The 12,661-nt window shown below is 37.4% G+C and overlaps 1 protein-coding gene across 1 annotated transcript in view; it reads right to left on the bottom strand.

Annotated features, from left to right (window-relative positions):
* The window catches only part of LOC149081560 (guanine nucleotide-binding protein G(s) subunit alpha-like), a 34,339-nt gene that overhangs the window by 11,081 nt on the left and 10,597 nt on the right, over positions 1-12,661 (bottom strand). Inside the window, exons 4-6 of the mRNA XM_089238501.1 lie at positions 2,560-2,614; positions 2,190-2,309; positions 490-587 (exon numbers count right to left, since the gene is read on the bottom strand). Coding sequence (XP_089094627.1) covers positions 490-587; positions 2,190-2,309; positions 2,560-2,614 — 273 coding nt within the window. The remainder of the gene's footprint in view (positions 1-489; positions 588-2,189; positions 2,310-2,559; positions 2,615-12,661) is intronic.

Here is a 12,661-nt window from a genome sequence, read left to right as displayed (position 1 = left end):
GTTTTTAGAACTTCTCAACTTTTCCATTATTCTCTCTCTTTTTTTGGATAAATATTATTATTTTCTCTACGTCTTCATCAGTTGTTAGTCTTAGACTTATCTTATCTGTCGATTTTTTTTTTTAGAATTCATTTCTGTATTGTATCATTAGTACATTTTTTGGTCTAAGATGTCGAAGTCGTTCCTCATGATTGTAGGCCACAATATTTTGAAAGTGATCAATTCCTGAAATTTGCAATTTCTCATAAAAATTTTTTGATGTTCTTTTAACATATTTATAGATAGATTCTATATCAAGTTCTCTATGTAGATCTGTGATTTTAAAATATCTTGGTGTACCAATAAAAGAAATGAGTAATGATTGAAACAAGTCGCGTGCATGTGTGAGAATTTTTAGAGATTTTTCTAGCTTTGATTCACAGACTTGTGAAGCACCCGGTACATAGTTCAATGCAAAATGTTCTGAGTAGTCTAATCGGATGCACTTACTATTTGGCAGAATCGATGAGCGGGTATTCACTGGATCTGTAGTAGCATTTCTGGACGCCAGCGTCTGCCCAAAGCCTTATGACATGATCGTAAAACTCCTGGTTGAAAAAATTATACAGCATGAATTGTTCCGCCAATTTACCAGGGAATAAATTCTAATGCCAAAGAGCAATCAAATGTTTGAGTACTCTGTCGACGTTTCTCCTACTGAGTAAGCCTGTTCCCTAAACAAGAGCTGAACTAGTCCCTCCTTCTCTAGTTCGATCCTTTGGCCAGTCACTGACGTGGTTCTTCTCACTCTCTAGGTCACTCTTTCAGCAAATTATTGGCTTTGGTCCCTTACTCTCTCTGGTCATTTCAATGCTTACACACTCTCTGTTCATTTTTTGGTTGCGCACTTGCTTTCGTACTACCGTAAACGCGGGCTACTTTGGCCCTGGTACCCAGGACTATCGTTTTTGGACAAAAACGATAAAATAATAAAACTTACGTGAGCACACCTAAGGAGCAATATGGAGCGTACCCAAAAGTTTTGGAAGTGGCCCCAGGATAAAGACATTTTGTTTTATAACTGGGATGATATAATAGAAATAATTAAGCCTTCAAAGCCTGTTAAAAGAAGTTTTTTCATCAACAATTTGTGAGACAAGATTGTTAAGTGAAATTTAGAAAAAACTAAAAACATGCAAATATTGCTATTTTTATGATCTTTTGAGAAATGAGAAATACAAGAATTTGAGAGAAATATAAGTTTCCTTTCTACAGTTTCCATCATGAGCCCAAGGTTCAAGGAATACCCTAGCTAGCTCTCCATTTTATGCTTAGAGATAGAAAAAATGTGAAGAGGGCCACAAAGGTTAGAGACATGCAAGGGTAACATCGGCCTGAAATGTGTTTTTTTTAATTGGCTCAAGTTTAAAGAATTCGTTTTTGTTTACATATACATAATTCAAGATAGCCTATCAATATAAAAAAAGGATAACCAGAAACTTAAAAGTAGTAATAATATTCGGTTTATTGGGAAGTGAATTTGAAAGTTTAAAAAAATGGGCCAAAGTAGTCCGCGTTTACGGTGCTCTACTTCCCCCTCCCCTTTTGGTCATTCACATGCTAGCAAACTGTTTTCCTCACTTACATGCTTGCACTCTGTTTTCGTTACTCACATCTTTATAATGTTTTCGCCACTCCTTTAGTCGCTAATTCAACTGGCCCCTCTCTTGGTCATTCACATGCTTGCACAATGTTTTCGTCCCGCTTTTGTTCACTCATCGAAATGTTCCCCCGCTCTAAGTCACTCTTTTGGTCAGAAACATGCTAACACACTCTCTAGGCTACTCTTTCGGTCGCTCACTGACATGGTCCCTCACTCTCCATGCAGTGGTGGATTTTGTGGTTTTGTCACTTGCGGGCTATATAAATTTTGCTACCCTTCTCTCATACAACTCTAATTTTCGCGACCACTCATTTCTCAAATTTTCAGCTCTGGGCTATAGCACGCTCCCCCCCCCCTCGTAAATACAAGCGCTCTAGGCTCGACTTGGATGTAACTTCGGAAAACATCGAGTGAGGACCCAAACAATTGATGGCCCTGAGGCCAGGAAAAGCATTCGAGGCCGCAAAAACGTGACCAGAGATATTTAATTTAGTTTACAAAGAAGCTAATGACAAAGGGAGAGCGAATAAAGTTGGTTAATAATGACCTGTGGGAAATCGTATTTCTCAGTGAGGCTGATGTTTTGTATGAAGTTGAAACTTTCTTCGTTGCTCGGGTCATCGAGAGGTTGAGGAGGTTTCAAATGCAACATGTTGCCCGTCAGTTCCTGCATGTGGGTTAGTATCAACATCAATTCTAACATGACATGAAAATCATGGGGAAAAAAATAGTATGTATTCGATACAGTGCGGTCGAACATAATGGCCATTCAACATTAATAGGAAATAATCTTTTACGCTTTCTTTGGTGAATGTAAAATGTCATTTACGAGAATTGAATACAATTATGTATGTGTCGTGGACTTTTGGCCCACCGTGCATAGGCTTAAAGAAGAAGATTGATCGATACTCGAATACCTTGATGGCTTCCAAGACATTATTCCTAATATTCTCAGTTTTTTCTCTCCGCTCCCTAAATAAAAGGAAGTGCAAATTAAAATAACAAAACATGCTCTCGACATGTCAGATAAATATGGCAGTACAAAAAGTGTTAAGACTTGACGTAACAGCTAGACCAAGACGAATAAGTTTTGTTTTCGGTGGGAAATTCTTTTTTTTTTTTCAATTTAAAATAATTATTTTACAGCTCTGTGAGAAAAATTTTCGGTCGGACAGAATTCCGAAATTAGTAAAAAAGTTTGACAACAGATGACACAGCAATCTTGTAAGAAGTAAAATTCAATATTTTCAAAATATCCAACATTTATAGCAGCCTCGGGTCTAGAACGATGTGTCGGGAGGGGCAGAGGTGGATTAAACGACGAGAATATCTGGGCCCCGAAAAATCCCAACAACCTAACAGTTTCTTCTAATTTAAGGGGCCCAATATTTTCTTCTGTTCCCCCGGGCCAAGTGATTTTTCTGAGGCCCTACCTGGTAAATTCTAGAAAATTTTTACCAGATCTCATTTTTGCGAGGCCTCTTTTCTCTCGAGGCCGCCGGTGGGCCCACGCGTTAAGACGGCATTGCCCACTACCCCCCTGAATCCACGCTTGATTTTTGGAACGAAATTCAAAAACAAGAACTCAGAACAAAATTCGCAGAAACGTGTCAGCTGGAATGACCTGAATTGCCATTGGCTGTAGTGAGATAATATTGACGTCACGCTGCACATTAATGCGGACGATGAGTCGTCCCGAGTTTCCAGTGGCTATATTGCAGGAATTTCTTCAAATTTTATCCTGAGACTACGTAATGTTACAGCAAATTATAGAAATTTTGGAAATAAATGCATTGTATTCTAGTTTTTCCAGACTGCAGCTTCATCTGTTTTCGAACTAATTTAGAAATTACCAAGTCTGACTAAGAATTTAGTGGCTTCCCAAGCATATTGCAGCAAACGGTGCATTGTTATCGCTACCCATTCTTTTTTCTATCCATTTTTAAAAGTACCAGTCAATTGTCTAACGATACCCTGTACATCTAAGCATATCATACTTGTACACGCACACACCATAGGACCCAATGTTAATTCACACTTTTGAGCAGTACTCAGAATTGTACTGACGATTTAGATACTGAAACACAACAAAATTTAATTATACCTCGTTGTTTTCCAGCCCAATGAGGCTGTCTGATGACTTTCTACTAACACGCATTCGGGAAATCTACGCATTATTTTAGAGACTCAACCATTCCCAAAAATGTAACCTATTTCACCATATACTCACTGTTCCACACAAATGTGCTTTCTTCCTATGTAAAACATCGCTTATATTAAAGTTTACGCACCCCCCTCCCCCTCCACATTCTGTGGTATAGATCTCAGCCAAACAATATTGAATTATTTTATTAAGAATACGCATGATGACAGAGCTCACTTCTGTACATGTCTAGGATGTGCTTACCCATAGATAATACGTTGGATGTTTGCGTGTCCCTGGAGATGGTGCTAGAGGCGTGCGTAGCTTTAAAATGCCTAAGAGGTATGCGTGGCTTTAGAAATGTGTAAGAGGCATGTGTAGCTTTAGAAATTGCCTAGGAAGCTGTACTGCCACCTCTTTGTCAATTCATAAAATATTCGAGTTTGTTGAAAGCGAGTTTGATGCCACTCCCCACTATTACTATGAAGATTTCGACAGCTGGCTGATACGAAGATAAATCCAAGAAAGAAAATTCAACTGGCATTGCGGGGAATCGGACCCACGTCCTCTCACTTTGCTGGGTGAGCACCCAAGACCATTAAACTACAAAGCCAACGAATCCTCTTTCCGTAAGCTCGTGTGCGTTAACCAACATCATCTATAGCAGAAGGCCCCCGCGGGGAGGTTTGACGTCACTGAAGAAGTCCCTTTCACCTGCAGCCATTGGATATAGCAGGCCGACGCATGCGATATCTTTACCGTTTTTTGCAGTATATCCAGTTACTATAGGTGAAATGGAATTCTTCAAGTGACGTCACGAGCTTCACGTGGAGGCTTTCTGCTATAGATAGTGTTAGCTGAATGGGGCCGTACATGGACAGCCAGACCTAACTCAGGTCAAAGCTCACATTGCTGACACTGCCACCAGATGGCGACTTATCCAATTAATCTGTCATGCATGAGAGTAATTAATTCGACTTAAAAAAATTTTTAAGACTTTAAATGGACTGTCATATGTTTTTATTTATCTCCGTAATATCTCGCGGCACCCTAGGGTTCCGGGGCACACCGGTTGGGAAACACTGGTCTATATCAGTGGTTCTCAACCTTTTTTTGTCCATGGCCCCCTTTCAACCATTTCTCATTCCTATGGCTCCCTCTTGCGAACATGAATAATTTTCTACTCCTCCCCCTTCCCTCCCATTTCCCCATTAGAAGATAGTTATTCAAAAATTGTCTGAAGTGTAAATATATTTGAATTTAATTTGGTTAATTTTTAATTTATGAAAATAACGAAAGAGCAAAATAAACGTAATAGAATACAGTAACAAAAAAAATAGAATAAATTATTTTCAATCAATGTAAATTCTGCGCTTGAAGATGGTACAATGTCATCAAGTTACTGTACTGGATGAAATTTGTATATTATTTCAAATTAGTTTATTTTTGTGTAAATTATTATGGTTTCGTTGAGATAATGTCAGTTGTAGCTTCCAAAATACGCATTCTTGTAGTGATAAAAATCGCAAAAAGTGGTAGCAAGCAGTTTCATTAATTTTATTCTCTTCATGTGGATAAAAGTGGTATATAATGAGGGAGTAGCCACACAGAAATGAATCACAATTGAAAAGTTCAACCTTTCATATCGTTTTAAATAATGCATCAAGGATATATGTAGGTTCATGTTGTAGCCATACTATGAACTCAAAAAAATGAACTAAAATACGTGTGAAAATTTTTTAAATATTTGTTTGAAATATTCATTCCAGAGAAATCATGTGCGCAGTCACAGGACCGGATTAACCATTAAGCAAAATAAGCACGTGCTTAGGGCATCAGTACAAAAGGGGCACCACAAAAAGATATCGTATGGTATTTTCTTTTTAATGCACGATTTTTTTTCAACATCCATCATCCGATAGAAGATCCTAAAATTGCAAGAACACTTGATTGTATAGTTGAAGATCATTATCACAAGAATGGCACGAAAGATGAGAAACTAATAATATTGCAAACCAGACTTCACATTATATTGCCGAGTTTTTCGATTAGCTTTTCACTATTTTCATAAAGTACGCCCAGGGCTGTTTTAACATCATCATACGCCCACATACAAAGCGACTTTTCTGAAAGAGGCACTAATACCTTGCTAAAAATTCCTACCTACCTATTTGCATATTTACTCTTGAAAATCGGAACCAGATCTAATTGTCACTTGGTTGCCAGAAGTGACCAGATGGGTCCCATGCAGTAAACCAAGTTCTACAGAATAGGGACATGATTTTTGTGGGTCATTAGTGAATCAACTGTGTAGTTTGATCCATAGAAGTAAAAGAAATGCTATCAGGTGTAAATTACAAACTTGACAATGTATCTAAAAAGAAAAAATACCCAGTATATATAACTAAAGGATAGGTTGAATGGTTAAATTTGCGCCATGACATTGGAATGACATTTAAATTAATTTTACAAAATTCATAGATTATTAATAATAATTAGCGCGTGGTCCACCTGCTGACACTTCATCGTGGCTCGAATCATATTGAACAGTCATGAAATTTTGTCATACTTTTAAGGCGCTTCATCATCTCTTTATCAAATATACGTTGCAATTCGATAACTTTGATAGTTTTTCGAATTTTTTATTGCTATTTTTGTGTAATTAATGTAAATTAATAGAAGTAAAGGAATCAAGTACTGGGATTCCGTGACCCCCACGAGGGTGGGTTCTGACAGGCAGGATCCTCGTAATAGCATCGTACCCCCCCCCCCCGAGCCAAGGGATTTTTTGGAGGCCCTACCCGGACAATTCTCGAAAAATTCAACTACGTCTCGTTTTTCGGAGGCACCTCTTCTCTCGAGGACCTTCGGGCACGGCCCGGGGCGGGGGAAGCATACGTTAAGACGGCACTGCCTAAGGTTCGCACCAGGCGTCCTCCTTTTTCAGTTTTGAATCTGGTAACTCTGTCTGAAGACCACATAATCCGTGTTTTCACTTATTTGTTCGATCATCCATATTGTCCGAATGTTTTTGTGGAAAGAAATAATTATTTTTTCTACATAAAATCGATTCTTGCAAATGTACGAATTTTGTTACCGAAATTTTCGTGTCATAAAAGAATTTCATGCCAAAAAATGGCAAAGAACTCTCCCTATCTCTCTTTCATCATCTCATGAGTTGCCTGAAATTTCGAGATTAAATGGCAGCACCAACAGTATATAAATCATGCCTCTGGAGAGAGTAGGACGTCAGCGGTCTCCGCCTTGGCAGTGCTGAGAACGGCGTCCCCAAATATATTTCGTCGGAACATCACGTGACTCGGTGGAAACAAACACACCCCCTCCCCCCAGTTATTTTCTTATGGCATAAATAGGAGTTTAAAACAATAAATGAAAAAATAATTTCAGCATGGACGAGATAATTCCAAAATTAATCAAATTTCAGCATTAAAGAAAGATAATTTAAGCATTAATGGAAGAAAATATTCTAGAAATAATGTAAGAGATAATTACAGCATTGATAAAAATAATAGTTCCAAAATTAGTGAAAGAATTAATGAAAGAGATAATAATAAAATTAATGAAAGATAATCCCAGAATGAAGGAAAGTGACAATTCCAAAATTAATGAAAGATAATCCCAGAATGAAGGAAAGTGACAATTCCAAAATTAATGAAAGTGACAATTCCAGAATTAATGAGATATAATTTCAGAATCGACGACAGAAATAATTCCAGCATAAATGAAAGAAATAATTTCAGCATTAATGAAAGAAATAATTTCAGCATTAATGAAAGAAATAATTTCAGCATTAATGAAAGAAATAATTTCAGCATTAATGAAAGAAATAATTTCAGCATTAATGAAAGAAATAATTTCAGCATTAATGAAAGAAATAATTTCAGCATTAATGAAAGAAATAATTTCAGCATTAATGAAAGAAACAAATCCAGAATAGATGAAAGCAATTTTTCTAGAAGTAATGAAAGAAATAATAATTAATAAGGGAAATAATTCCAGAATTAATGAAAGAATATTCAAGAAATAATGAAGGAAATGATTCCGGTATTAAATGAAAATAATTTAATTTTTTTTCACCTTTAGATGAGTTCTTCTCTCTCTCTATCCTTTTTTTAAATCTTTAAAACCCAATATTTAGAGACCGAACTGTACATTTCAATGGAAAAATTGCCAGGCCGGAAGTTTGTTTTGACAAGTCACGTAATTTCCTTGCATTTGATGTCGCTGCAGTCGCGCGGTGGATGGATGCTCCATCCAGTAATAAGTCCGACCAGTAATGTCGTCTGCTTCTCTCCAGGTTACTTGTTTTGAAAGTCTCCTTGTGTCCTGAAAAAATTACTGAACTGGCAGTTCGAACTTCCAGTTCTGTTTGTGAGCTTAGCTTGTAGGGAACCGAACACAAACCGACTTCTTCTCTGTCGTCTGCTCATTAAGAGGCTCTTTGTTTTCGACGCCTCCTTATGCTCAAATAAAATAACCGAACTTATAGTTTAAATTTCCAGTTCAGTTTCTGAACTTTGTTTATAAGGAACTGAGCGGAATAAAGAATATCGTTTTTTTCACTTTGAACTTCATCATCACCACATGAGTCACTTTGAAATTTAACATTAGATGGCAGCACATTACTGTAAAGTGCAGTGTGGAAAAATTTACTTTTTACGATCTTACCTGTCGTTTGCTTGTGTGGAGGACCTTTGTTTTGGATGTCTCCTTGGGCCTTGAAAAAATTACTGAACTGGAATTTTGATCTTTCAGGTCAGTTTATAAGCTTTGTTTATAAGGAGCGTAGCTGAATGAAGAATTTGGTTTTTCATACCTGAGCTTCGTCATCACCTAGGGTGACCATACGTCCCGTATTTCCCGGGACAGTCCCGGTATTTTCTGTTTTTTTTGCCGTCCCGACTTTTTGGCGAAAGTGTCCCGGTTTTTCCCGTATTTTACACGAAGCCTACTTGAATTTTTATTCTTTATTGAAGTCAAAGATTGACATTATTTTTCAACTCATAAATTATTTTACGATAATTACAACTATATATGAAAATATTAATCTCCCACATTTGTCTTGAACGTTTGTTTTTCGTAGAATACATTTTAATCCACTGCAATTTCCCGCCATTGTGATTTTTCCGTAATTTGAACAATATTTGGCAACTTTGTTTGGTTTTGGCGTTGTTTTTGGCGATAATTGGCGATGTCCCGTATTTTCCCGTATTTGGAATCCCAATGTCCCGTATTTATCTCGAGGAAATATGGTCAGCCTATCATCACCACATAAAGCACTTCTGATTTTGAAAGTAGGCAGTAGGTATTAATTTTAATTCCCTTAAAATTGTTAGTGCCATTGTGAATTCGCTGCAAATGCTACAAGGCAAAAAAAAAACTGCTTTGGCGGACGGCGTAACATTTCGAGTCACCCGGTATATGATTATTATTATGTCCCGGTATTATCATTATTACCAGGATTTCAAACCCATCGGAAAATATAAATAAGGTGCCATTCAAGTATTACGTAAGCGGATTTTCAGCCATTTTTGATCCCCTTCTCCCCCCCCCCCCCTGTCAGCAAAATTTCGTCAGCAGCTTAGAATATTTCCTATCTTCAAAAAGGGGTGGTTGATGACGTAAGCAACCTTCAAACCCCCCCCCCCCCTGTCATCAAAAGTCAGCAAATCCGAAACCCTCTCTTATCAGTTTGTTGACTTCAATTTCGATACGGTGAAAATCTGATATTTCATTGGATGACAATCTACCTTCAAGTGGCTCTTTAGTTCGTAATATGGCCCCTTTCTCGCAGGCGAACGAAGCAACGTGCGAGTTGGCTTAAACACAACACAATATTTCACATAATAGTCTGTACTATATTTAATATACAATGCGCATAGGTAACGTGGCATATGGCATTTTACTGGCGAACCATTGGTTTTAGAGACATACTTCCAGTTGGAAAAAGTACCCGAATAATGTCTAGTACTCAGATATTGGATTCATGTTGCCATTGGTTATATAGTTATTTGAAATAAAAATATTTACTTTTTATGTGGACACCCTGTGCCCCAAAATCCAATTGGAAAGTTGTTTCCCGGTCTCCAACAAAAAAATTCATCGTTTCTAAGTGCAATATTCACTGAGATATTCGAAGAAAGTTGGGGAAAAAATCATTAAATGCGAGGAAACCATTTTACCCGAATTTAATGCTGTTTTTTTCTCCCCAAATTTCCTCAATTTTTCGAACTCGCATATATCGGTGAATATTGCACTTCGAAACGTGAAATTATTTTAGTTGCCATCGGGAAAGATAGAGCAACAACTTCTTAATTGGGTTCTTTGGCACACGGGGATGGTATAAAAAGTGTTTTTTTTTTTATTTTATAACTATACAACCCCTTACAACATGAATGACATATCTGAGTTGGACACGTGATTTGGATACTTTTTCTAGTTGGGTATGTCTTCAAGACCAACGGCTCGCCAGTAAAGTGTCATACGCCCTGTTACCCATGCAGCCTGCACGTAAAAAAGTTTGAGACGAAATACAGTCGACTCCCGTTTTAACGAATACCGTTATAACGGAAAAAAAATATGTTTTAACGAAGACTTTTCTAATCCCCCGGATAAGTTTACATAGGAACAATATAAAAATCTGAAATTTAACGAAATTTCTTTATTACTCCGGTTTCTTGGAGTTCATTGTATGGGGTTTGATTGTATTCCCACCAAAAAAATCGGATATTTTTCCACTAAAGTAATCGAACTTTTACTATTTGATCTGAAAACAGTCTTTTTTATAATGATTATGTCATTTTACTTTTATAAATTTAGGAAGGAAACAAAAGGAAGAAAGGGTGGAGAGAAAAAAAGGAAAAATGGTCAAGAGGGGTTCGGTTGTGCGTAAATGCCTTGAAATTCCACTTGTGAGCAAGGGGATTCGCGCCTCACTCTCAGTTTTATGACAAAATTTCACATTTATGAGACGTTTGACTACGGTTACGATTAACCTCTATGTATAGCTTTCAATATTAAAATATTTCATTTATACGAAGCACAATTTAAATTATTTGGCATTTTCATTTTGACTCGAACTCCAAATCTTTGGCATTTAGATATCATTTCCAACTATCAAATCCACGAGGTTTTTGCAGATTGTGAAAAATGCGTCGCTGGATTGGTTTTGCATGCGTATTATCAACACTAAAAACCACAAATTTTAGGTTGACAGATGCAAAGAGACGCATTGAGAGGGGTATGGACATTTCAAAATGAAGACTTGCGTGAGAATTTATTGCACTTTTCTGAGAAATCAGCAGACGCAGTGAGTCTCAAATTAACGGATTTAAATTGCTTTAAATGTCGTCATACGCCATTTTAGAATTTTTTTTCTAATGTCCACAACATTGTTCTTGCAGGATAGGAAAATTGCATTGAAATTATTTGGGATGTTGCAGGCCAGTTGTAGGCCAGCAGCAGGCTTACGTAGTAGGGCAGTTAATAGGAAGCATTACAGTATAGATTAAAAAAACTTTAAATATGTGGTGTTAATCTTAGAGGAAGTCCCAATACATTATCTGCTTTTATTGCATATAGAAACCAATCAGCAAACCAAATTACGTTAAGACCGTCTTAAATATGTTTAAAATCACGTTTTCCTGTTCAATTGAAATGAATGGCATATGAACACTTGCGATTGAAACAGCAGTAAATTTATGCAATTACAGTTTCTTAAGTTCTACAGCAATGTAGTTTTAAAAAATTTAATTTCGCGGCTATTTTTCCTCATGTATGATTTGGTCTCTTGCAGTTCGTTATAACTGAATTCGATTTTATTTCTTTTCAGTGGAGGCAATGGGTGTTGGCACACCCCTCCCTGAAAATTCATAAAAAAATACCCCAGAGCTACCGTTCTTTATTCGATTTTTATAAATATATTCCCCATCAAACCACTCAGGTTTCGCGAGTTCGATACCCGGTTCGTCCTTGTCAGAAAACTTTCCTGACACAGGGGTACAACAAAAAATGGCGACTTGACCGCAGCAAAAAAATGCTACCGCACGAAGTCCCCCATCGAGGGGTTAGCGCACCAATCACTCGATGAGTATAAGAAACAAGCCTGCCGTTCGGAATCGGCAATAAATTGTAGGCTATCCCGGTCTAATTAGCCCTCGTGTGCAGAAAATGACCGTGGTACGACAAAAATGATCAATGATCAGGCCACTCAGTGCCGGTTGAAGATAGCTTTGTGCTGAACTAGATGGCTATCCGTCTGTAATTGCATGAAAACGATGGGGTTTTTTTTACACACAAGCTTTGATTTCTCACCCATCTACTTCTTGGATTGCATTTACTACCAGCACTCAAAAGAATGTCAATGAATAGTCAACAAATCTTTGTCTGCTTTCTTTATGGCAGTCCTCTTTGAATGAAAAGTCTGAACACACACAACTTTCTCTGTCTATAGTTACTCTATTTTGCTTATACCTCTTGTATAGTTTGTGTCAGGGCCTACTGTCACCCCCAAGTCGCAAACCCACCCAGATTACACGAACCACTTTTTTATATTTCCTTCCTCATGTTAATGTCAGTTGAATAGCGGAAAAATTGCGAAAAATATATTCTACGCATTTTTTGTTTGAAATTAAATTTTTTTTAGTCAGAGTGACTAAAAAAATTTAATTTCACAAACTTCTTCGTGGCCTCCGTATCAGTAGCCGTGGCTCCCCTTTCGCCAGATTTTCATCCATGCCCCCCCCCCCCTGGAATATCCTAGGGCCCCCCCTGAGGTCATATGGACCCCGGTTGAGAACCACTGGTCTATATCATAGTTTCCAAAACTTTTTCTCCGTCGCCTCCTTCTTCGGAAG

The sequence above is a fragment of the Pholcus phalangioides genome, unplaced genomic scaffold (assembly GCF_987345545.1).
Source record: "Pholcus phalangioides strain wild (caught in Gottingen) unplaced genomic scaffold, Ppha-v1.0 ptg000010l_1, whole genome shotgun sequence".
Lineage (NCBI taxonomy): Eukaryota > Metazoa > Arthropoda > Arachnida > Araneae > Pholcidae > Pholcus > Pholcus phalangioides.
This window is presented reverse-complemented; position numbering and strand designations above follow the sequence as displayed.